Source organism: Agelaius phoeniceus, chromosome 1, assembly GCF_051311805.1.
Source record: "Agelaius phoeniceus isolate bAgePho1 chromosome 1, bAgePho1.hap1, whole genome shotgun sequence".
In the NCBI taxonomy this organism is placed as follows: domain Eukaryota; kingdom Metazoa; phylum Chordata; class Aves; order Passeriformes; family Icteridae; genus Agelaius; species Agelaius phoeniceus.
The window spans coordinates 14270038-14297618 of NC_135265.1; the positions used below are offsets into that span (position 1 = coordinate 14270038).

Here is a 27581-nt window from a genome sequence, read left to right on the forward strand (position 1 = left end):
CTGTTCTTCTAATAGTTCAAAGTGTGGTGACAGAAATTGCAGATTACTTTCTTTTAATGTTATCAATGTCACATGCAGATATATGTGACTTTTCTGCTCCTACATTGCACATCCAGGTGCAAGAATCCACCGAATACACAAGCTCAGAGTTGCTGTGTGAGAATCCATTTTCTATTGGTTGTTTATTAGGACTGCTAAGATCTTTTTAGTTACACTTTTGCCCAGAATTTTGTTCTGAAGGTTTCCATACATATCTTGAGTTTGCTGTTCAGTCCTGTTGGTTCTTCATTATGCATGTCTTTACAATGTCACCAAAGGTGTTCCCATTAGCTGTTGATTCCCTACCTACAAATTGTTTTTCAGATTCTCAGTGTTCTTTAACATGTTTAATAGATGAGCCATGTTGATTTTGTGCCGTGCTACTTTTTCATCAGAGAGATAATAGGGAGAGATATTTATACAGAAATTAGAGCAAGTATTTTCAAAAGTTATCTTTATCTACTGAATTTGTAATATCATCACAAAATGGTATGAAATTTCCCAAGAAGACCTGTTTTCTATTAAACAGTGTTGATTGGTATTAATCATGCTACCACTCAATCCGACTGATTGCCTCTTTTAACACTATTTTCACAATTTTTCCTTACAATGAAGTCATGTTGAGATGATCCCATTTATTTCCTTGAAATGTTGACACATTGTGTTTTTTATAGATTTTAGACTTTCTGCTGTATTACAGTAGATATTACACTTCAAAGTACTTATCCAGAGAAAACCCTCAGACCATCCCTTAGAAATTGTAAACCACAAGTAATCTCCTGCAAATTTGAAAAAAAATCATGTAGACGTTTGCTCTTCAATAATCTCCTTATTTGCTATTCAATTGACAGCATTCTTTCTCCCTGAATATAAAAAAAAATATTTCCTTTGCATTATTGCTAATAATTTCTGTGTAGTAAGGGACATGAAGATAATTCTCATTTCTTCTATGGTCTGTAATTTTCTTTCATTAAAAAATAAATGTCCCTTTTACATAATTAAATACAAAAATGAAATGGAGTGATGACAGAATTCTCTTTTCTGTGCTTCCATGAGCTTGGAATGTGAAGGATATTATTGTGGAATACTTAGCCCACAGTAAAAAGTGATGTTTGTATATTGTGAAGTTTAAAATTAATCCTACTTCATCATGATTTTCCTGTATTTCAATTAACCTTAATACAAAACTGGTCCAAATAGTTGTAAATTCAAATCCTAAAGAAAACTATGAACATGAAAGAAGTGGTTGAAATGCATTTTGAAATTATGTTGCCCAACATTTGGTAACAATAGCATCTTATGTGTTTCAAAGTGCATGTGTCTTGGGTATGATTGGGTCTATTTTGTTTTAAAATCCATTTGAGTCTAAAGTTCTGTTTTTCTGCTTTCTTACATCTTCTTTAAAATTTTGTTTTGACATTGACAAACTGAACGTACAAATGCCAAGAAAATTCTCACACTTCAGAAGATTTTTAGTAGCCCAGGCAACTGTTTGCCAAGAGTTTGAAATGCTGGAATTTTATTTTTCCATTGACCAGGACATTTTCACACTCTGAAATATTAGAGCATAATCATTTTTTAGTTTTAAATAAAAATCCAGCATTTTTGAATTTTGCATCATAAATTCGCTTTCCTTTCTCTAGCAAAATGACCATGAAGCTTTCTTCTGCCTAGGTTAAAAAAGAATGTTATGTGATTCTTGTTTGCTTTGGAGAGCTGTCTGGATTTTGAAAAGGCAACACTTCCAGATGGCCTGGTTTGAAATAAAGGGTAATAGTGCTCTTGTAGTATTGAAAAAATAATCAAGGGACTGCTAATACTTTTATTGTTCTTGAGCTTGTTCCTGAAAGGAGGATCATATCCATACTTTGCAACATTTTGCCAGCTTCCTAAAGGCTTTTTGCAGCTGCATTGATTGTTGCTGCTAATTGGGAAAGTAATTGGAACATGCCTGCCTCTTGTGTTTTACAGCCATGCCCTGTCATTAGCAAAAGTGATGCCCTCTGACCCTGATGGCTCTCAGAGGTCAAAATATATCATTGTATTGGAGTGCAGTATTTCATAACAAAGGCCATAGCAGTGGCATAGCTTAAACATTTGGGTGGGTTTTTTATTGAAAAGGAAAGCTTATCAAGGGAAAGAATGACCTGCTAACTATATTTATCTTACACTTTGAGTAACTGCTGGCAAAATACAAAGTCCTGAGACGTGCTGTGTAAATATTTTATGAAGGAAGCTTCTCCAGCAGAGATGTTAATAATTTAAAATATGATGTACTACATACTGAGTTTTAGGCTTAGACATTTAGTAATAAATTTGTATTTTGCATGAAAGACTAGTAAATGACTCCCTTGCCACGTATTTTGTGTTACAATTGTGTTTGCGTGTCTTCCTTCATAAATTATGCCCATGCATATGTATGTCACAATAAACTTGGATTTTTGAACCAGACATGATTCCAAGGTCCATTTACAAAGGATTAGGAGTCACTCCTAAAAATTATGTAGCCTCCAAGTTAAAAGTGTCTGCCTCCAAGAATATTTTGTTGGAGATTTACATTTATTTTGGTTTTCCTTCTGGAACTTCTTATGCAATTCAAGGGAGAACGGTCCCCCAGAAATGCAACTATTGTTTTTAAGTCAGGTTTTAGTCTGTTAAGCATGGCTGCAGCAAGGGTAGCATTCCCCTTTGCCTTGGCAGTCAGTCAGTTGGAAAAATTGGCCAGGAAACTGAGAACCTACTTTGTTGATACTTTTCTGTCCTCATCCGATTTAGCCACATAACTCCTCTGGATTGAGTTTTAAATTCACTTTGTTTAGAAAACTAATTTATGGTATTTGCATACTACTTGAGTGCTTTGGGTTGTTTCAGAATAATGTTGTGGTGATAAATATTCACATTATGTTTCCAATTTTCACAGTATTCATGCTGGGCAAACAAAGTAGATAGACCACACAACAATAAAACAGTGTAAGGCCAGGCTTATAAATGTGTCAGTCAAAATATCTTTTAATTCTTCAGGTTTAAAATTTTATTTTCCGGTTCTGCTGTTTGTATTGTACTCTTATCTTTTTGTCCTTAGTTGCACTTGCTATTTTATTATCTCATGTTTTTTTAATAGGAAATTAAGTCTCTGTTCTATGTAGAATTAACCAGAGAGAGCATCCAGAGCATGCAGTTATTTTCCAGTTTGTCAGAATGGGTTTGCCATTTCATACATGTATGGTATTTATGACTGCAATATAATAAAATATTTAAAGTCCAGATTATGACTCTTCTGTACTAAAATTCAGAACATCTTCTGTCAGGTAGAAGTATCACATCTCAGCATTAACTCTGTCTCTCTGCATCAAATAATGCTCTCTTATTTGTATTTGTTAATAAGTGCAGACATTCATACTTTAGTACCTGATGGGGATGTAAGAGACAGAATATAGATTTTTTTCCCTAAATTAGAAAATTATCTGAACGGATGGTTGATTAATAATCATTCTAAATTGAAGTGCTTTCATAAGCTACCATACAGAACCTCATTTTTAAAAAATCAATCTTTCAAAGCTGTCACTTTTGTCATTTTTTAAGCATTTGTTGAGGAGAAAAGAGAATATTTGTCCTAATTCTGAGCTCCCTAAGCTGTGCCAAGAAAAAGAAAAAAAAATAAATTATCCATCCCACTAATGCACTGTATTGCAACAGAGATTAAATTGATCAGTCTGCTTAGGCATTTCCAGGGTGTCCCTTGCTGTAATATCTGGGCTCTGTATTGATGTGCTCCACAGTGCACTAATAGGTAATAGAAAATACTTCAATAGCTAGCAATATATCTAATTCCACAAATGACTTTTACTGTGGTGGATTATTGAAATCATAAGCCTGGTGTTTGAAAGGGCTGAGACTGTGGTGAAATGCTAAGAAGGAAGGACGAGCACATTTCTCAGCTTGTGACAGCCGATTCTGAGGACGTGATGGCTCCGAGCCGGCCCAGGAAACTTTCCCAGAGAGGTTTATTGCAGGGCTGGGGCTGAGAGTGAGGGTGAGAGACAGTGATTTATAAGAACTGATCCTGGATCTGTCATCTACTCTTTGAGTGGTTTTAACACTGAATTCTGCCGCAATTTCCTCTTCTTAATGAGCCAGTGAGGATGAATCACTTAATGTTTGAACATATCTTTTAAAATGTTACAGGCTGTTCTTTGTCAACTTCCATTAAGCTTTTATTTTAATCTAAGACGACCAGTCAAACACAAAAGATATGCAAAGTACTTCATATTTTGGCAAAGCCTGTTTAGAATACTGTACATGGATAAAAGGAAAGAGAGAAAAAGAGAAAACTGGATCAAAGAGCATTTAAGTGCATTCTCTGAGCCCATGTCTCCTGGTATGACTGAACTGAAATACCTAATGCTGAAGCTTCTTGTGGAGAACCTTATCCTGGGTCTTGAACAATGTGCAGCACAGACTGGGTAGGAATTTGTAGTTTTGCTGCAGGTGAACTTCCTGTCATAATGGATGTGTTCAATAAGCTCTAGTTATTGAATTTAAACAGAGTCTCAGTTCTTAGAGCAAATCAAGGAGTTTTGAACACTGAGACCCAGCAAATGCCATTTTTGACCTCTTAATAAATTATAAATACGTGACTCAGGGGCTCAGAGCATGGATGCATTGCGTTTTCTCTCTGGAAAACAGGGAAGCAGAGTCAGGGAAGAGGCACTCAGCTGGGGAGAATTGTTCTTTGTTACTTTCTTCCTCTGTAGGTTCTTTTATTGCATTTAGACATGCTGTAAACAAACACCAATCTCTCTCATCTGTCACATTAACTCGCAGGCTGCTCAGCAGTCCTCAAAGTCTCACAAAGGTCGTAACATTTCTTTAATCATATCTAGTTTACTTTTTCTGTGACTGCCCATTTTCCGTGCTGTTGTCTTGAAAATAAAGTATGTGATATTAACCTTTGGGTATTTGATTTGTTGGTATTGCCAAGAGGAAGTTGAAAGCAGACAAGATCACAGTTTGTTGTTTGTATCTGTTGTTCTGAATTTATGGTGTATTTAATTAATCCCATGCTTCATGTCATCCATTAGTCACCTGAAAAGGCCAGAATTACTTTGACTTTTCAAGGCAGGTGGTTTGGGGACAGGGCTTTTGTCTGAAGTTTCAGAGTTTAATCACATCTTGGGAAATGCTGATGCTCATGATTGCACTGACAAGCACTGCTTGGGTACTTCCCACTAAAATCAAGGATGGCCTGGACACCCCTTTTGAACTCAAGACACATTTTCCTAATGTCTTCTTGTTGGAGACCTCTATGTGAAAGGGAAAGGTTTGTTTTCATTGTAATGCAAAGTGTGGTTCTCAAAGCACCCATATAGACATTTTATGTAGCTGTCTTGCTGATGCCTGTAGTCTCTGTCTGTGGCACAATGAGTTTCATATACTTTTACTGTCTTTTGTATGGAGAGTTTTAATTTTTTTCTGAGAGTATTTTGTGGCTTTACACTGTTCCTGGCTAGGAAGTGGAAAAGGAGGATTTTTCTGGAGTACAGTCTTGCTAAGCCTGAGGCTACAGGGTGCAGGGGTTGGTTGATTTTCCTGAGCTTCCAGTCCTATGCTGTTAGATGTTCATCTTCTGAAAAGGAAAACCTGCTTTTTTGCACATACAGTTTTCACACTAAAACCAAAGGAACATTTTATTTCCAAGTATAAAGGCTATGATCTTGGAGGTCAAACTTTATTTCACTGTGCATTCAAAAATTGAATGAAACCAACTTTCTATTAGATCTCTTCTCCTCAAGTGTTTCTTTCCTCCATTAACTTTCCACCTCTGCACACTTATGTGATTTGTCCAGTGGTTTGTCCCCTCTCTACTTCTGCCTTCCCTTACCTTGGTCTGGTTCTCACTCAGTTAAAACATTTGTCTTCACCTTCTTAGTCTCATTCTCACAGACTTGTGAATCTTTTCTGAAGTTTGGCTTCTACCAAAGTCTCTTATATCAAGTAGAAAGAAACCTCTCTAGGGATCATGTCCTCTGGAACCCTTAGGTATCTAAGGTAAAATTTGCACCCATCATTCATAGACTCTGTGTACTGATTTTTCTCCCTAGAGTAAAAACTGACAAGCTTTCACTCAGAAATTTATCTTTAGATGTCTGAAATTTAAGTGAGATGATTCTCACATTATTTTTTATAGCTTCTTTATAGAATCCCTGAACCCAGTTCTTTTTTCCATATTTTCCCAATACCTTCTCCAGTAATATTGTCACATTTTATTATGCTATTCTCTATCTCCCCTTCAGATTTATGCATAAGTACTTCATCAACCTTTAAATCTCCTGGTATCTCCATAAACATATGTTTTTTCCCCTTCTTCCCTCCCTGAAGTTCCCTTAAGTCTCCTCTATTTTAAATTTGCTTCTCAAAAAATTGGTTTCTCCCATATGAGTTCTCCACAACCTTTTTCACTTTATTTCTGTAATAGGTGATCTGCAGAAGAAAATAAGAGCTGAGAGGCAGAGGTATCTGGGATAATGTCTTCTTTCTGGCTTTTGTGCCAGCTAAAACTGGAATAAGGAGTACTCAGACGGTTTTCACTGCTGTGCTCTCCTCACTTTTCCCCCTCCCCAGCATCCTCACAACCCAGTTCTGTTGACTTTCTTCCTGCAGAAGGCAGGTGGTTGGATGCCCTGAAAGGAAAAACATGGAGCTAAACTCTTGAAGAGCAGATGTGTGTAGTGACCTGCAGTAATAGCCTAAAACCTCTAGAAATCCTTTCCCTTTACTCAGAAACAGCTCTTTCACACTATGGTCATTAACATTTGCTTCCTGCAGTGGCCTATTGTTGTTTAAAGTCTCTGACACATAAAACCAAAGTCTTTGGGACAGAGTAGGTAGGGGAAAAATTTACTTTCCATTCAGCAAGTTTGGTCTACTGCCATATGTTTTTACTCAGCAGCTTCTTTTCCTGGCTTTAAACGCTGTGGTTGCAGCAGCAGCACCTGCCTGTCCCAGACTTCCCATGAATACTCCAAATCATCTCTGCCTCATTCCCCCTCCATCTCAGACAACCCTTGCTTGCTAGTGGAGAATGAAGCAGGAGGTGAAGTGCTTCTTTCTTGTTTCTCATCTCCCTTACATGCATTATGCTTGTACAAAACCCTCATTGTTTGAACAGAGGGAAAGGTCCTTGTGAAGGGATCAGATCTTAAACAAGCTTCTTCTCTAAATTCCTCTTAGCAGCCACCAGCTTCAGGGTGCTCTATGTGCCATCTGAGATGAGGGTTGTAGTCCTTTAATCATAACACACTTCTTTTATCAATTTGGTCAATAAATGAATGATATGAGGTGTCAAGGTTTACAAACCACTGAACTCTGTTCTTGTATTCCATTGTTCTCTTACTTGCTTTTCCATTGAAAAGTAATTGCTTTGAGCACCAGGAGTGATTACAGAAGATGACACCTTTATAACCAACCTCAGGATCTTGTTCTGAGGAAAAACTCAGCCTGTAAAATGCTGTATGCCTCACCCAGCAATTATGCTGTTGTAGCTAATTTCAGAAAGCACAAATTGCCCATTTTTTCTGAAGAGGATTGGGGTTTTTTCACCAGTGGTACTGAAAATGGATTCTTTTCCCATGGATTTTTATATGGCTTCCACAGAGTTATACAAACAAGAAATACATGATTTCTTTTTATTTCTCACATTTTTTTCTTTAATTTAAAACTTAATTATTTTATAATAAAATTTGTTAACGAGCAAAGTTTAGTAAATGCTTAGAATCTCCTAAAATATAGGTTTTAATTTTTCTGTATTAAACATATTTCATTATGAAGGTGTAATTGTAACATATTATAATTACAGATCAGGCAATTCAATCCATGATAAAATATTTAAATGTGTTTCACAATTTTTTTTCATGTTGATACCACCATGAAACATGGATATGGTCTTCTGTGGCAACTTATTACTGAATGTTATCTCTCATAAGGCAGTATATTCTTATTTCTGCTTGAACTTTCATGGTGTACATCATGAAATACCTAATTTTGCTGAAAAATCCAGTATTGGAGAATAACTGGATAAACTGCTTCAATTGCAGTCCATGAGAGCTTGTAGCAATTTGGGAGCAGCACAGGAGTTTCTTCATGTGATCCCAAATGGAACATGTACAGTTCAGGTGAATTAAAATGAATGTTATGATTTAAGGAATAATGAAGTATTTCATTTTGGTAGATGATTTTAGCAGGTTTTCCACCATTTCTGCATCCTAGCTTTTTCCAAAGCTGCTTCTTTCATGGAAGAATTTAGTATTTGGCTTTTCACCTGCATCTGAATTTTGTACTTCATAGAAATTCCAATTCTTAACTGGTCATAGAAATCAGTAACCTCCAGTGCATATTTCTGAGGCAGGAAATACATTAAAAGCAGTGTCTTTAGGAAATTGGTATGTGCAACCCCCAATATGATCTGTTGTTAACACAATGTCATTTTAAGAAACTTGATTAGATTATGCAAAAGAAGTTCCCTGAAATTATTAAACCAACATAATAGATGTTGGATGAAGAAACTGTGGGACAGTACTGAAATACATAGTATTCTGCCCTCTTCCATGCACATGTGAGGACATAAAGAAGAAAGAATTTCTCTGACTCTCTTCCACTTGTTGCTCCTATTTGTACTGCTCCAGGGTGGCAGTGGCTCTCTCACAGAGCCTCACTGTGTTCCACAGGGAAATGGACCAGATTCAGGGTGTCCTCGTGTGTCTTCCACCACAGGCACTAAGAAACCACAAAGCAGGCTGGTTCCATTCATCACTGTTTCCTTCTTGCACCCAGGCTGAGGAGGTCTGACCTCAGAGCTTGTGGCAAAGCAGGAATTTGAGAGCATGGCAGATTGTTTGCTAGATATGCTTATTTAGATAAGAGGCACCATTGAGTCTTTCTAGATGAAACGAGAATAGCTGTGATGACATTTGTTTTACTGTGCAAAGTGGTCAGTCTTTCATGGAATATTAAAGGGAGAAGACAATGTCAATTTTCAAAGCAGGTCTGTTTGGACAGCAGTCAAATCCAAACTACTAGGAGAACAAGAAAATAAAATTGCAGCTAACTGTAAGGGACCATTGTGTTAATATTGAAAAAAAAAGCAGTGTCTGAAATGAAATTGTGAATAGGAAATTCTTGGATGACTGAATATCTGAACAGTTGAGCACAATGTGAGCAAATAACTTTGTGTTCCACGCACCAAAGCCTGATTTTATTTTAAAACAGAGAGCAGTAATTGTTCAAGACTTTCAGCTGTCTTCATGTGACAGGCCAGGTGTGCATATGCTCATTCATGTATGGCGCTGTGCATTTCCTACATAATTGTTGAGATCATGCCATTTGTAGGATCTGTAACTCCATATTCCAGCATGATAAAAGGGGAGTCTCTGGGGGGGTGGGGGAACTGAAAGAAGTGTATTCCTCTCTTCATAAAAATAAACCTACCTAAGCTCAGTAGGGCTTCCTTAACAAGCATTATTAGGAACTGGCTGATCAGCAATACTACCCACCTACATCTGGCACTGAATTTCTCAAAGATACAGCTTTTTCATTATCTTAGGGGGAAAAAAAAACCAAAACAACAAAGCTGTATGCTTATAGGGTAAATCCTGCTCCTTTACTGCACTGTTCAATTGTTCAATATATAATATTTCCTGTCAGCTCTCTACACTGCAGCATTGGATGCTATGGATCTAAAAAGTAAGTGCCTGAATCAGAACAGAGAAGTGTAACAGATACTTTCAAATACAGCCAGTGCTTTGCAGAGTAATTCAGTTTTCAATTAATACACAGCAGCAAAGTCCAGTTGAACAAAAAATTACCGGAATTGCATGCACTTCAATCACCATGAAATCCAGAAGAATGCTGGCTGACCGCAGATGAAATCTGATTTCTGAAATAAGGTGTATTAAACAGTTGCTTTCAGAAGTTTGGGGGGACAATGACTCCTGATTATAGAAAGAAGCAGCAGAACGCCTGCCGCTTTTCTCCCCGTTCCCTTATGGGGAAGGCAAGAATCAGGCAGAACCCGTGCAAAGTGACAGCTCATGTGAAGTCTAATCCTGCTGGTTTACCACTGAGGATAGTTTTAATTTCCAACTGCCAATGGCATTTACTGTTCTGTATATAAAATTGCCCTTAGCTGGTATTTTTTGACTGCTGATGAGCTTTATTCAATTACTTCCTGGATACTCCCGGCTCCTGTTGACTGCTGGGGCACTGGGGACAGTGCAGCTGTTAAAAAGGGCTTCTCGAAACATGTAAATGAAGGGATGTGAGTACTGCTTCCTCTGCACGGCTTGAAGTCAACTTCTAGCTAGGTTGGTTACCTGGGAAACAGCTGTCAGCACAGTGGAAAGGAATCTATTTAGTGTGGTGGATAGGTGATGGTTTTCCAAAAAAACCAGAAACAGCAAAAAACCCCACCACCACTCCATAATTTAGGTTTTTTAGTGTATCATGAAAGAAATAGGAGATAGGGTGTTCTTTTAAAGTTTGTTAAGAATAAATTATTCACTGAACAAAATAGTCTGGAATTGCAGAAATGTTTAATTACTGGGAAGAGTCTTTTTATAAGACTCTTTAAATTTCAGTAGTAGCTCAAATTTTGTTTGTAACAACAATACTAAAAATAACATTTTTTTACTTGCCGGTTACCTTCAATTAGTATGCTGCAAAGATACCAAAATGGAGAATAGTTTGTTAGGTTGTTGGCATTTTTTATCTTCAGGATTCTTCCAGTAGCACTAGTCTTTAGATCAGTCCTCCACTGAAGTTAAATATTGTTGAATTTTTCAGATAGTGTTTCCTGCACCTGCAACAGAGACAGGTTAAGAATAGCTTTTCCGAAGTGGTGAGAGTTAAGAATTCTTGGCTTATGCACTGTGCTCAGATTCACTGACCCATGTCATGTCTCAAAGACAAAAGCAGAAAAGACAGTGAGATGAAAATGCTGGGTGTCTTGGCACCACTTACGCATTTCTGATGGCCTAATGATAGCAGCACCATCAAAGCTCAAGTTGTCACCTGTATTGTTGTGCAGTTTCCCTCTTTTTAGAGGGGGTTTCATGCTGCTGTTTTGGCAGAGGATAACCACATCCCTTTGAGCTATAAAATGGGTGCAAAGTACATGCCTGCCTATCTTCTTTGTTCATAAATTTTTGCTTTAGCTCTTAATGTCTCAATTGGAGAAGGACTCTGAGCATCTCACCACTGATTTGTCTTCCTCATGTGACCAAATGGATTTCCAGACTCTCATTGCAGACATACTTTCTTAGGTTCCTCTTCTACCTTACCCTGGTTTCCTTAAGGCTGTCTGAGGATCTAAATACCTCTTGTGTTGCTACATAGTGAGTGCAGGACACCCTAGGGACAAATTTCCATTGAAAAAGCCATACTCCTGCCTTGTCCTCTGCCCCATGTCATGTGTCCCTGACTGTGATAGAGCTCACAGAGGGATCAGGGCACTGATCTTCCTGAAAGCAAGCCCATTTGAAGAGAGAATAGAAAAAAAAAAAAAAAAAAACCCACATGATTTTTCATTCAGCTCTTTGATTTGGATAACTGTAATTTCATGAGTGCTTTGTGGCTCAAAGGTTGGGACAGGAACATTCTGCTCAGAGAACAGAACTTCAACATCAGTTCAAAGAAAGAGTGAAACACACTGCTGTTGTCCTAGGCAGTTTTGAGAATCTTAGCCTAAAAAAATCATGTGATTATTTTATAGTAATAATCTCCCTGTCAGTTAATTTGATCCTGTAGAAACCACCATGTCTGTACTCCTACACATAGTGAAATTCTGATTTTTTTAGGAGTGTCTTTTGAAAAGCTCCATTTAGTCTCACCACTTAGGCCATCAGCTGGAAGATTATCATCTCAATTACCTATGTATCCTTGTCCAAGATCTAATATTTCTCAAGCTTCCAGTATGCTACAAAAATGTATCAAATACCATTCATTGGGAACACAACTGCTCCATAATGCTCAGTTTCCATTGCTACCCTTGCTGATCAATATCCTTAAAACCACAATCCTTAGCTTAAGTTAAATATAATTGTCCTATAGGAAAGATAGGAAGGAAAAATATCTTGGGATCTATTTGAAGGCAACTACAGCTAGCTGGGAGCAGATGATGAGAGGAAATGATGCTAGATGAACACAGCTTGTTCCATGAGTTCATCCTTTATGGTTCCAGAAATAAAAGTACTTATCCCAAACACCATGTATATGGTTTTACTTTTGAATCTTTTTTTAAGCAATCTCATGACAGCATTATTGCCTTGAAACAATTAAGCCCACCTAAAGGAACCAGGCCTAGGCTGTATCTATTCCTGCAGAAGGAAAAGCCAAATTAAGCACAAGAGGTGTCTATGAGTAAAATTATATGACATGAAAAGGTTCCTCCTCAGAAAAGGAAAATTTCACATGGTTATAAGCATACGTTTATGTTAATTAAGGACACATCTAAGGTTGGAAGGCTTGAGAAATTGATATTACTCTACAGAATATACATGATCACTCTTAAGTATGTTGTGCCTGTAACTGCATATTACTATATGCTCCACACTATACTTAGCAAGTCTGTCTGTCAGAAAGCTCTAATTGCTTTATGTGTGAGAACATTAAGCTGCAATAAATTTATATACACAGCTGTTCCATTACTGTGGAACAAGTTTTATCTCTTAATAAATTGATGTTTCTTTTTAGTGTCAACTCAACCCAAAATTTACACCCAAGAAGATGAACCTTAACCTCACATAATTAGCTCAGTGACACCAGTGGTAGTAGAGGGTATACACCGTACATCTCTTAAACATATTGATGGAAAAAAGTTTTGACTTCTGTTAATTGTTTCTTGAAAGCATAATTGTGATTAAGAGCAGCTTTAATTGGAAAAGGGAAAAAGAATCACGACCTTTAAATATGCATTGCAAATAGCATGTCTGCATTTACAAGGAATTGCACCATAGCAGGGGAAAAACTAAAAGCCTTCTTTAAAATAGAGCATGGGGAAGAAAAGGCATTGTGGTTCTGTGTCGAGTCACATTTAGGTTAATGGAACAGAAGCTTAGACTGCCCTGGACTTTTGATTAATATTTAATTAATCTTCTGTAGAAGACTCTGATTTGAATTAAACTGGGTACTAATAAAGGAACCAATTCACCAAGGAGTTCACATAAATTTGACCTGCCATTATGAGAATTTAAATTAAAATGGCCAAAGTTTTGTTTTCTGCTCATTTTATGCCTGGTCTATATCAAGTGCAAGTAATTTACTAGGAGTGATGTAACTGGAAAAGTGCAACAGGAATTGGTCACTAGTAATAGAGCCATAGCTACAATATGACATGCCATTTGGTTTGTTTTAAGTACCATGAGCTACAGAGTTGTATTGTTCTCTCAGTGCCCGCTTTTACAGCTGGAAAAGAAGCATTTAGCTGTACACAACAAAGGGAAGTATCAATTGATTCAAAAAATGTTTCTGGGAGTTGCTTATACTTCTACATTGTCTCTTAATCAGAGTGGCATTAAAAATGATGCAAATGAAGTCAATTCCCCAGGTGCTGTGACTTCCTTGGCCTCCCTTCCCATTGTGCAGGGGTGTAGGTATTGCCTTGCTATTGAAGTAAGTATTGCCTACTGTGAAGACAGGGAGGGATTGAACTGTCTCGTGAAGGATGCTCCTTTTTATCAATCATGATGGATAATAAAAAGTATCTATACAACTTCAACATAGGAAAAATGAGTTTGTAGTTAGCTCACTCACAGTTTTTTCTGCCAGCTCTTTTCACAGTCAGGGTAGATGCCATCACCATCTTGTGTGCTAGTCAGCTCCTGACCTAGTGAGCAACTTTGACGTGACCCTCTCCATTAGTTTGGATGACACCTAAATCCCACAGAATTTCTTCAAGTCTCATTACTAAGTTCTCATTCAGATACTCTGACTTCAGCAGCCTGCTCTAATATCTAATTCATCTGGTTTTAGGTGTCTCCAGGGTAGTCCTGTATAGTTTGGCTCCTTTTGCAGTCAGTCAGTCACTGAGCTGAGCCCTCACTGCATGCATTTGTTCTGGGGAAAAGGAACATTTCATAAATGTGTGTGTGCCTCCATTGTGCAAGAGCAAAACCGTTCTTAAACTGTGAAATCTTTGGCTAAGGTCTGGTTGTAGGCAGTCTGTGCAGTGTCTGCTGCAGATAGGGGGCCTGCTATTTGAGTAATGCTTAATGATGCAGAAATCTGGAAAAAAAAAAAAAGTAAATAGCAAAAGTGCAGCAAAGTCAGATCTTTGTGGGTGCTGCTTACTAAGGATATTTATCATTTTTTCCTTACATAGACTCTAATTCCTGGTTTTGGTTTCCCTGGAAAGCAAATTACTGTGTGGCTCAAATAGGAAAATTCATGGGAACTGAACTTAATCTGAGCTAGCAGCATAGCAAAAAAAACCTGCTCTCTGGAAGCTATGTCTTGCATTAATTCTTTTTGAAAATTCCAATAGATACTCATGGAGCTTCTTTTACCATTTTTATGGGAGAAGTAATTTGGAAAGAAGGCTGGAGCTTACACAAGTGATGTACAATGTCTGGTACTGCTTCTCTCTTTACAGGATCATGGCAGTCACACGTGTAAAAAAAAAAGTGTGACCTGTTACAATATAACCCTTGAATTACAAAGTCAGTACTACATTATGAGCCTATTTCCAGGATTAATCTTAAATACCAGTGCATTTTTGTGCTGATGTTTCATTAGTCTGTCATTTAACAGCTCATTAATAACCCTCATTGTATTAAAAAAGATTTTTAAGAAATTAATTGCAATTCTTATTATTTAAGATAATTGAAGAAGCTGCACTGAGTTTTTAAATTGAGGTAGAAAAAAATGTGGTAGAAAAAATAGTTTTAATACCTTTTTAAAATAAATGTATTTGTTAAAATTGACATAGTCTTGTATATGTGCCTCTCAGACATTTCAGCCTACTAGGATTTTGACTAGTGAAGAATGGTCAAAGCCAGTGGAAACAAGTCTATAATTTGCATTAAATGGAACTGGCTGTGCAGTATTCCTTATAGTAATAGCTACAGTTACTTGCTTATAATATTTTATCTTGTCTTCTGAGAGCACAAAACAGCATTTTGTAGGTATGTGTCAAATTCTTCAGGTCAGTTGAGTTCATAGTCATGTAGGCTCACAGTTCTGTAGTCTAATTTTCTTCTGCTGGCAGAAGTTCTCCTTTGCTGGAAATACCCAAAGGAAACTCTAAAAAAGATGTGGAGAGTGTTGGAATGTCAGGGTACAACTTAGCCTTCTGTCGCTTCTTTAATTATACATTTTCTGGTGTTGTAACAATTAATTCTTTCTATTGGAGAGTGGTTGTATATGAACTATAGGTGGCCTGATTAGCTATTTCCATGGAATATAAATTGTTGCCAACAGTTGTTTGAAATACTCTGTTTTTATCTCACTGCAAGTGTGTCATCCCATCACTGCCTTCAGAGTCTTAATCCTGAAATAAGAGAGGAAGGAAGGAAAATATCTTAAATAATGAGTTGCAATGGCAATTTTTTTTTGTTTTGTTTTGGGGGGTTGCTTTTCATAGATATTTGTTTACTGTATAGATCAAATGCTTAGTGTGTCCTTTGACAAGTGCAGTCCATTAAATGCTTTATTCATGAACTGGGATCAAGGGATTGTCTCAGCTCTAGCCTGCTCTCTGAAATAAGATAATACAAGCAATTTCTGTTAAGTATTATGGTTTAGGAGAGTGCAGGGAAAAGAAAAAGTTCTTTAATCTCTTTGATCAGATTTGAATGGCAGTAAAATCTTATGCATTAATGCTTAAAATTCGAGATTTTATCAGCAATCATTTTAGTAAGTAGAACTTGAGCTGCTGTGCTGAATAAATATACTTCTCAGTACATGTAATGTGTTGATTTCCCTGGAGTTGCTCTGTAATTCATTGTAGAGAAAGAATGAAAAAATAGTAAATAATAAAAAGAAGAAACTGAGTGATATAGCTGTCAGTGGACATGTTCCAATTGGTATGATGTGCATCTTTCTGGCAGCAAGGGATAGCTTACCAGGTAATTTCTATAGCAAATTGTTTCAGAATTAATCCCTGAATTTCATACTGGTAACAAGAAGCTTAGAGCTGAAAATTATTCTTTATTTCTCCCCCCAAAACCTTGGTCAGATCTTCACCTGTCCATAAATTCTGAAAGCTCTGTTGGATTCAGTGGGTCTAGATGGGTTTTGCACTAGCTAAAGCTCAAGCCCAGAGATGCATTTTAGAGCTCTGTACAGGAACTGGCTTTGCTGTTCTTTAGTTAGAATCACATATGTAGCAATTTCCATTTCAGCAAAGCTCGCGAATTAGAAATCTCACTTTTTTAATAGCGTTCAGGAAATATTTCTGGTTTCTATAGTGGGGCCATGAAGCGAGTGCACGTCAGACACTCCAACGGCAGCAGAAGGTTCTGGTTTACAGCAGCGTTTGTGCTGCTGGGCCTCCTGCCTCCAGTGTCTGAAATAGAATTACAGTACAATTTATTATATTTATTATCCTGCTGTAGAAGAAAAGGCATTTTCATGTTTTATGATCTGAGGCCCTGCGCTGTGTGACTGGTCTGTTACATTTTGGGATGTCTGGCCAGGGCAAGTTTGAGCAGCATTAGTGTGTGCTACACAGTCATGTTTGATATCTACGAAACTTTTTTTTTGGCACTTGCCACTTGGACTGAAATCTTTCTGATTAAAGATGTCAGAAAAAAGCAGTATCTTAGAAATCCAGCTAGGTAATGATGACAAAATAAAGTGATATCAGTTTGGATATATTTTTAACAGGATGTCAAAACACATTGTCATCAAAATCCCCAGAGACACCATTATGGTGTCAAAATGAAACGTTATCAACCTAAGACTACAAGAATAACAACGAGAAATAATACTATTGTAACTTTGTAATGTACTGCCAATATCATGCAAAATAAATTTGATGTGCTAAGTGGAATTACTTAGTATGTATGTTTCATTTCTTCCTGTTTACTAAAAAGCATGTGGCAATTATGTTACCCAAGGAAATCTTATAACATTTGCATAGCATTTACTGAAGTAATGTAAAAGTTGAGATACAAAATTAGTCATACTGATGAGACCTTGACCACAAACTGTTGTGTTGCAGTCCTTGGCTTATCTCAGGCATGCCTATACACTTCTATATGCTGCAGAAACTAAGAAATGTAAGGCTTTTTTTTTTTTTCATAAAAGAGAATTACAAACGGTAGCATAGTGTACTCTGTAAAGAATCCTTAAAATTGTACTGAAGTAAATGAGATCTATTTATTGTATGAACTTTATACAGGGCTTTAAAAAAGGGTTTTGCCCATGTGTGGTTATGTGAATGCAAACACAGAGAGGCTGAGCAACTTGATTTTGTTCTAATGAGTTTTTCTGCCAAAATATTAAAGTGTTACACTGCTGTGCCAGTTGACCGTCACCTCCTACCAGGCACTCCTAGTACCAGATTTCTTAGGATGATTCATTTTCCACCCACCTTAGACACAATTAAGCCATCTAGAGTGGATTCATCTGCCCCAATATAATTGTCTAAAACTATCCTGAGCTTGTCCCTCTACTCTTCTTTGTCAATGAAAAAAGTAATGAGCTCTTGAGAGTAATAATTGCATCCAAAGACAAGTGCTGTGATTGCCCTCTGGAATAACTTATTTCTCTGTATTTCCCAGAGAAAGGGTCAAGGTGACTAGTTTGAATTACATTCTTGCCTTTTAAATGATTGCAGTTGGTTGCAAAAAATTGCATCTTGCCTTCTCCTGGTAAATAAATTTGCTTTACCATAACCTTTATCAGGCTAATTGTCTTGGCAAAATATTGAGGTTACAAGTCAATGTTGTATTTTGTCTGCAGTATGAGAGATACACGCTTTTGGGTTTCTGAAATCTGTACTTGGGTTAAGACTAAACAGCCCAATGGCAGGAAATATTAGAATTCAGGATTTCTAATCCAGTGTTTCAAAGCATAGCAAGACCCTCATCAATTACTGGGCATCCTGCAAAATACATATGAAAATGAATTCCCGAGGAAAAGGCATATTTAGCATTTCCAAGAGGAAAAATAAGTGAAATAACTTGAAAATATCTCAAGTAGTAAAAGTTGAGTTCCACCTAACTCACTAAATAACCCAGTGAGTTTTTGAATAAAAGGTAATTGCTGTTTTTTCTGTCCTTATCTGGAGTTGATTATTTTTTTTAATACAACTGTAATTTCACAGCAATTTATAGTTTTAAAGTCAATCAAGACAGTGTGGTGATAAACCATGATTAAAACATCTATTTACTAAAATCTTCATTTTTAAAGTAAAATGCTGAAAGGATTTATCCAGAAATCATTTGTTTTGCAAGGTATAATTCTGAGATTTGTTTCTACTCTCCATATGCATATAATTAATTTAAAAATCTTAATTAGTTTTTATGGTAATCAGTGTAAATCTTAGTGATAAACTTCATAAGAAGGCAACAGGCGGGTGAATTTAGGCATCAATTCAAGTAATCAATCTTAGCTTTGATTTTATTTTTTCTTGGTTGATTCATATTGTGTGCACAGGCACTGAATGATGAAATGCTTAACTGTAACTTCTGATTTAAAGTTTAATTTACAGATTGCAACTTATATAGTTTGAAAAATAAAACAATGATCCCACAATTTTCTGTTTTGTATAGTTTCTGAACTACTCCTATCAAAGGGAGTCTCCTCAACTTTCACATACATTTGGTATCCTTAGGCCAAGTCATTTGTGTTTGTTTGTTTTTAATGGAAAATTTCTCATTCTGCAGTTTGAAATTAGCCTATAGTTAAAGTAAGATATAATGTAAAATCAATCAAAATATTATTTGAAGATTTATAATGCAATAGCCCCTCTATCAAAGTACAGAAAAAATTATACTATAATTATGTAAAAGGCTGGTAAGGACAGGGCAAGACATGTGAACTTGGTGTAATGCATTATCTTTTTTAATGTTCAGGCTTTTTAAAGAGATGTCTTAGTCCATAGGTCAGTGTTTGTCTAGCAATGTATGGCTTAATACTGTAGTTTAAGGAATACTTTAAAACAAGATGTCATTTTTATTAAGGGTAAGTGTTCACAAGAGTCAAAAACATTCTATTTTGTTTTGTTAGTTACAACACCATGGTACCTATTTACAAGTGTTTTCTCTAATTAAAGAGAAATAAACAACATAATATATTTTTTGGGTTTCCAGTATAACTTATGTCAATGCATTAAGCAAGATCTAAATACTTTTAAAGTGAGGTTTTGCATTGAAACAGAGCTAAATTTCACCATTTACATGATATTTTTAATGGTGCATTATTTAAATAAACCTTTTATTCCAAATCTGTTTTCAAATTTGAAAATTTTGAATAATTTGAATATCACTCTTGGTTTGTCCTTCATATGGTGCAATCAGGATTTTTTTTTTCTATTTTTCAGTGTTGCTAGACCCAGCATTGTGGGCTAGAGCTGGGCTCTGAAGCAGATTTCAGAGCCCGGTGTCAGCACAGAGCAGGAGCTGAGTGGGGTGAGATGAGTGGAGGGGGCCGGGCTCTCCCTGCGTCACTGCATTCACACCTCACAGGTGGTGCTGGCCATGGACAGATGTTCCTTTTTGCAAATCCTGCCCTGCTTTAACTGGTGACTGCTCCCTAGCTGCTTCTGCTGCCCCTCTGCTGAAGGCTTCTGCCCCTGCCTCATCCTGAGAGATCACAGGGAGCTCTCCCTAAACAGCTCCTAGCAAAGCAGCTGGATTAGCTTAAATGGGAACAAAGGCTGCCATGGCCTGGAGCCTGCTAGGGATCTTCTGGATGATCCCTTCTGCTGGCACAGGAATGGCAGCTAGGTCCAGGAGGGGATTTCTTCTCTGTGGTCTTTGTTAAATGTCTTTGTATCGCTGTGCCAGGCAGCTCTCACACTGGCACAGAATAGCCTGTACTGTCTAATTGTGGGTGTTCGTCAGACCTAGCAGCACTGGAGCCATCACTGTCTGTTCCAATTAGGACAGGAAGATTCTTAGGTCAGAGCCCATTTCTGGCCACCTGACTTTGAAGTAATTTTGTATTTCATTTGGAATCAAAACTGCAAATTTCTCCCTTGCTTGATCACTAGTATTTTTTTAGTTTTCTTTTTTCATGATTTATTAAATTTTCCCTGTGTATTTCTGCTATTTCTTTATCATTCTCATAAGAAATTCACAATGAGATGTCTTGTATTTTCTTTTAGGTTTTCTGGCATTCTCTTTTTTCTTTTCCTTTTTTTTTTTTTTTCCTAACTCGGAAAGTGCAATACCCTATGAGAACAGCTGTAACAAGTTGTGTGTGGCTGAAAATTGGCTTGGCTTATATCTGCAAAATCTAACAGCTCTAAAGAAAGGCTTAGACTGTGTGATAACCCAGTAGCTGGGTGTCTGTTTTCAGATGTTTATAGCAAGCTCCTAAAATCTCTGCTTTTCCTTTTAGTAGAAGAATTCCACTGAAAAGTATGACTGGATTTCAGTCTCCGGTGTGCAGGCTCTGACAGGCTAATAAGGAAGAGTGATGGTGGCAATAAAAAGGGTCTTGGGTGCATTCTTCGTATTTCACTGGTTGTAAAATGATGGCCCTGCTACAGAAGGGCCACAGAGGAACTCAAAGTGAAATCTAGTCTGGAAAGTTTGAAGAGACTGTCATGGTGAAGTGACCTCCCCATCAGGCCCACCTGTCCACGTTGTTTATGGCCATCACATCAGAAGCAAGTGCTGAATTTCGAGCATTTGAGGTTACCATTTCAACCTAGAGAAGAGAGGTGTATCTTTTTAATTTTTAATTATTTTCTCTGTTGAAATTGTGTAAAATGCTCACCTAAACACAATGTCAAAATTTGGAAATTAATTTTATTCACTGAAGAAGAAAGTGAGTGCATTGGAGACTTATGTACTTCATGGTATTGTAGTTGATGAACTTCCACTGTGAAGGTAAACTGGAATGACACTAAAATTCCCAATGAACAGGTTTCACATGCATACATATTGACATAAATCCTGAAGTTTAAATCCTGTTTTGATGGAATTACTATGCTGAAGTGTGTAGGTATGTGTAAAGGTAACATGCTATATCTTGCCTGTCATATTAAGCCAATCCCTGAATTTAGCTGCCTTTAAAACCTCCTGACTTTAAAGGATATATAATGCTCAGTGTTCATTTAGCAAATACAAAATGGCAAAAGAGGATGAGTTTTATAACTGGGTGAACAGTAGAAATAAGCCAAAATTGAAAGAGATCTGGGGGAAAAAAATTCTGGTAGAATATATACCCTTCAGCATGCAAGAAGCTGCCCTTGTTAGAAACTAACTTTGCATGCATAATTAATTTGAGCTGCACATTTCGTTTCTTACAACTAGAGGAGAAATTTAATTCAGGTGTTTGGTGAACATATGGGGGATTTACTGTGAATTTATGACCTGTGGTTTGAGTGTAAAAACCCAAGATACTAGCTGATAAAACTTAATGAAGCTTGTGCAGAGAAACTATTTTTATTTGCAGTTTAGTAATTCTTACATTTTTTTGGTTTTTAACACCTCTACCTTTTTATGCCTTATTCCCAGTAAATTCTTTGACAGTTAAGAAAAACAAAAGTAGTGTGGAATAGGGCTTTTTATGCCTCTTTCCAGGTTACAAGCACGGCACATTTGTAGTCTAACAAATTTGATCTCTTACTCAGCTAATTTTTTTTTTCTCGGATGACTGTAGCAATTCTGTAATCATGTAACAGCTCTTTTATATGGCACTGTCCATGGTTGCTCCTGTTTGTGTACCATGTCTGGGTGTGTTAATATCCATGTGTTCATGAAAATCTGATGTCTCAGGAAAGGACCATTTGTAGGACACAATGGAAGGAGAGGACCAGCCAAATTGTTTACACTAACTTAAGCCTGAGGAGTGGCATTTAGATGTCAAAAAATAAACCACAGAACAAAACAGGAAAATACCAACCTGCTCTGGCAAGTTGGTGGCAGGAAGGAGAGAGTACAAACTGTGCTGCTGCTCAGCTCTCATTGCCTGTGCTCTGTGGGCACAGTCATCTGTGTCACTGATGATTAACAAATCTGCTTAAAGTGAGCAAACCAGCAGGCTGTGCATTGGGACGTGGTGGTAACTTCAAGGCTGGTAAAGGGCACACTTTCATTTTATTTTATGTCCATGACTTTTTGAAATAACCTGACAGTTTCTGCTTATTCACCCTCAAGGGCCATCTGAAACAGACAAATCCATCTGCTTGGGGTTAAGCACTGTGGAGAGAGGGTGCTCGAGTTCCAGTAAATGTAGTAGAAGTTTTTATATTAGATTATCACCACTCTACTTTCTGTTGGGCTGTTTCATCCTGCTCAAGTGATGAAGAAAGGGGCCAATTTTGTAGGCATTCAGTTAGTCCTGTACTTTGGTGGGGATGTCTGCCACCAGCCATGGTGTGGCCACGTTGCCAATCCTCAATGTGATGGAAATAAATTTGTTCCCTGCTCCTCTCTGTGTGTAAACAAAAGTAGATACAAATTCAGACCTTACTTTTTAATATGACACAGGTAATCTGTTCAAATGAAAAGAAATTTATATCATACAAATGGAGGATAGTTATTTGCCAGCTTGAAGCAAATAAGAACCCATCTGTGTTTTATTACTGCTATCCAGAGATCTAAGCAGCCGCTCAGGCTGGCGAGGCCCCGGCAGCTCAATAGAAGATTTCAAGGTGTAAAGAACACTGTTTGTTTACTAACCTTTTGGTTATTCTAGTCAAGTTGCAACTGCCTGGTGGTGTTGTTAAGACCCTTTTCCATGCTTTTTCAGGCCAATAAATTTTTTTCCAAAGCTTCAGTTGTCCCTGTTCAGTGGCATGTTTCTATCTACTTTATCACACTGAAAATCTGTCTGTTTTGAAAGGAATACAGCTCTGCACATCAGTGCATGACATCACACTGAGACATTGCTTAATGATCTGAGACTCTGATGGCCATTGCTGCAACTGCTTGTTCCTGGAAATATATGACAGCCCTGGCCTATCTGAGTCTTGCTTACCATTGCATTTTTAGTCTGTGCTGCTGGTGGTGTGTTTTGAAGCAGCACTCAAAAAACAACTGATTGTGAAATGTGCCATCTGCAAATGGAAGGCAATGGAGTGCCAAGTAGAGCTGTGATACAAGAAAGCACAGATGCTTTGCAACCCGAGTAAACTTTGGTCCTAAAAGCATTTCCTTGAATTTTATTTATTTTAAGAACATTTAACATTGAGAGCACTTTGATAGAAGAACATCACTGGTATCTGATGCTAGGAGGTGCTAATTGACTTCTGTAAATTCACAGCCATCCTGTTATTAAGTAGGCATAAGGGAAGGCTGTCTGGGCAAGCTGTGGTTTCTGTAGAGAGTTGTAATTTCAGTTTTGCTAAAAATTTTAAAGCTTTTATAGGTTAAATCTTCAATAAACATTGGATGTATTTCAAGGTAAACTCCTTCCTTCCTGCTAGTAGTCCTGAATTCTTTGAGGTGGATCTGCCTTCAGATTTTTCAGTGCATTTGAATGAAGGATTCAAACAAAACATGGTACATTTAATTGAACCTTTGAGGACTTTCCCCATACACCCACAATGGGAATTTAGGCAGCAAGAACACCTGCAGCCTGCATCCTAGTAGTCTATTGATATGACCCTATCTTTCTTGGGTCAATTCATCCAATAAGTCAAAAATTATTTTGCTTTAGACTGGCTAAGGACACTTCACATGGGATATAATTTGTTTAGCTCTGCCCCAAGGGATAATGATGTGACTTACATAAAGATTTTTAAATAAAGCAGAACATCTTGGGATCTGAAAAGGAATAAAGTTAGGTTCACACTGTTGACTCCCAAATTTTATTGGTGACAGTTTTCCCTAATGATTATGATTTTTACATTTTCCTTCTTCTAGAAGTATTAATTGGGAGTTAAATGAGATACCAAGTGGGTGTACCAAGTGTTCCCTGAGTGCAGAGGGAGTGCAGTAGGAGACATAAAAACCAGCAAAAAAAGCACTGATGATAAGAGTAACTGGATGAAGAAAATCACAAAAAAACAGAGGTGACAGCATGGCAGGTTAGGACAGAGATATGCAAGCCCTCAGTGGTGAGAAGATTAAGGCAGCTGTAATTTAACCTAGAGAATTAGAACAAGGTTGAAATGAAAATGGAAACCAAAGGAGGTGAATCGAAGATATAATCTAAGCCCTCAAATAATCTTTTAAGAAATATATCTTAGTGCCTCCTTAGCTGTCTGCCTTTTCCTCTTCTAAATAAAAATATTTAATTTTTTGATTATTATTAACCCACTGACTTGATCTCACTTTCTGTTTCTTAGAGACTTTTTGAGCTCGAAGAAATTTGAGGAGATACAGAAATGCCTTTTTTCTAATTTTCTCTTTTTTCTTCTGTGAAATAGTTCTTTTTATAATTCACTTCTTTTGCAGTTTTCTAAATCTGAGTCACGTCCCTTGCTTTTCAGATAAAATAGAAATATTGTTAAAAGATTTATCTTCTCTGCCATTATCAAACCTTTAATAAGTTTGAATAACTTTTCTTAAATCAGCATGACTTCTTTTTTCTTTTCATTTTTTCTAAGGGTTTCTTTGGCATTAAAATAAGTCCTTAGGTCTGGAGACAAGTTGATCATAAATCCCAGGATCCTCCTTGTCCTTTGTTACTCCTCTCTGCACTGTCTGCAGGGTGTCAAGTTCATGCATTTGCTGTTTGGGAAAGGACACATTTTGGCTTCATGGCATGGACACTAAGCATTTATTTTCTTGCTATTCCTCTGATAAGGTAGTTGTTTTAATGAATAACTATCACAAAATGTGCAGAAGCCCTCAGGTCTGTAATAACCCTTCCAGTAGCCCATTTTGGGGCTGGTGCAGTGTATCCTGGATAGTGCACAAGGTTTAGTGCAGTACTTTGGAGCTGACCTTCTGTTTGCCATTGGATAAACTGCTTCAGTGTCACTTCTGCACTGTAATCCCTAAAATCTGAAACAACCTTGATTACGGAACCCTGATGGTTTACCCACCATCTTGAGTACTACAAGGTGTCTATGAATGCCCTTTTTTCTAGTAATTTTTGCACAGAAATTCAATGACTTTTCTCTTTTAAACATATTCTTATACCTAAAATTCCAATATTTACTTCACTCTTTTTTTTTGCTAATTATATTATTATAATATATAAATGATTATTATATTATATAAAAAAGCAAAAATTATTTTTTTGCTTTTCTAAGTGCAATTTATCATATAGGAAACACCTGTCTGTGTCAAAAGCAGTGGACTACTTGTTTGTTGGATTAACAATAACAGTTTTAAAAATCAACAGACCATTTAAAAGTGTCTTGCCTTGTATTGGATTGTGATGAATCCCTTTAAAATGTGAAGTGTATAGCAATGCATGGGAAAAAAACAAGTGGTTGTATAGTAAAGCTGGGCAGAATTTGACAATAAGGAATAAATTTACATAAAATGAAACTGTAAATGGAGATAAGCTGTTTCACAAAATGAAGTTGAATTAAGGAAATAAAATTAGCAACACACCTACAATGAAGTGGAAATCTTGAAAATACCAGTATTTCATTTCCACCTGTTCTAAATTAAGCTTTCTTTTAAATGTACTTTTCAAAATGGTAATTTGCACATAGAAATTGACTTACCCTACAAATAAAGCATTTCCTAAAGCTCCCATTTGGGTTTTAAAAAAGCACAAAAGAAAACACGTCTCTAAATTCCTTCCTTTTCTTTTCCTTTGGTTTCAAATAAATTTTAAAAATAAATCAACCCAAACCACTTCAAAAATTAGCCTTTGCCAGAACCATACTAATTTTTCTGTCTGGCCAACCAAGCACTGATAAACTCTATTTATTGGCACTGAAAAGAGTGGGAGGTAATGTCTCAAACATCTACAACCTCCAATCCCCTACACCTACCAGTCCCAAAAGACATGGAAAACAGTCACAAATGGTCTCTAGAATTGTCTCTTTTCATACAAAATGAGATACAGGATATAAATTCACTGTGTTTTATTGTACCCTGTGTCTAAGAAAGGAAATCTATGGAATTGCTTTCCATTGTCTCTCTGCATATTTCTCTTTTGAAACAAAGTAATAGAAGTCCATTCCTCATCAGCTCTTTTGAAATAAACAATGAAATGCAGGGCACAAGAAGCCCACAAGAATAGATGAAAATGCTTCTGGTTAGTCTTGATATAGCATATTTGTTTGTCAGGCTTTCTGTGGCTCCCACATTAACATGTTTGAAAGAGGGAGGTTGTAGGGTCAGGTGGGAGCTGCACAGCTGGAAAAATGTCAACAAGATTAATAAATACCCACTTTCCCCCTTCTCCATGAAATAAGCCATTCCTGTGCATATTTCATTACATGCACATGGTTTCATGTACACCTGCACCGTGGAGCATGGATTACTGTGTATTGTGGAAAAATTGATGGTTTTGAAGGATTGAAGGTCCTGGGTGTGCTGGTTTGTATCAGTGCCTCTGGGACTGAGCCCTCCCCAGCCACCAGTGTCTGTGGGGCCAAGTGAAGCCAGCTCTCACCTGCTGCCCAGATCCATTCCTGCCTATGGCCCTGTCAAATGGATGGCTTTTTACTGGCCCCCAAGCCTCTTAATGCTTTCAGACTGATCAATTTAAAAGACTTGTTAAAAACAGAACTAAGGGATGACAGGCTCTTATTGATTGGGGAAAATAACCAAATTTTATATAGGTAGAGCCTCCAGACATTGTAATTAATTTGATGTGAATAAAGATCGGATAGTACTACAGTTTATTGATCGGGGAAAAGTATCTTTCTTGTTTATTCAGTAGCAGAGATCATTAGGACTTTTAATTTCCCTTTATGTTAAGTCTGACACTACTATATCTATTCTTCTTCATTCTCTAGGAGTGACATATACTGAAAAGGTGCCAACAGCTTATGATAATTTTTAGGAATATTCTTATTTGTCTTGTCCTTGCAACATCTGAAACTTCTTTATTAGACAAACAGCATTAGTAATCTTTAAAAACCTAAAGATCTTTGGACGAAATGCTTGTAAATTATTTTCATGTCTGCAGTCCTGCACTGCAGCAGCAGTCCCAGTCACAGGTGGCAGTTCCCAGGTATATTGATCATTTCCATCCTTCTCTTTTAGCAACAGATCCACCCCCAACAACCACGACCGGATACAGCGCCTGCGCCAGGAGTTCCAGCAGGCGAAGCAGGACGAGGACGTGGAGGACAGGAGACGCACGTACAGCTTCGAGCAGCCGTGGGTGAGTGTGCAGGGCCTGCCAAAGCTGGGACACCTGCCTGACTCCTGCTCTTCCTGGGTGGGTTGGGAGCAGACCAAAAGGGAGGCAGGGTGCTCTGCCTCCACGCTTCTGCCCTTGCTGTGATCCTCATT

At 37.3% G+C, this 27581-nt stretch overlaps 1 protein-coding gene across 11 annotated transcripts in view; it reads left to right on the forward strand.

Annotated features, from left to right (window-relative positions):
* PARD3 (par-3 family cell polarity regulator) overlaps positions 1-27581 on the forward strand; it is a 446494-nt gene that overhangs the window by 402869 nt on the left and 16044 nt on the right. For all 11 annotated transcript variants that reach the window (XM_077173197.1, XM_077173317.1, XM_054645709.2 and 8 more), the window contains one exon: positions 27330-27450. In XM_077173197.1, coding sequence (XP_077029312.1) covers positions 27330-27450 — 121 coding nt within the window. The remainder of the gene's footprint in view (positions 1-27329; positions 27451-27581) is intronic.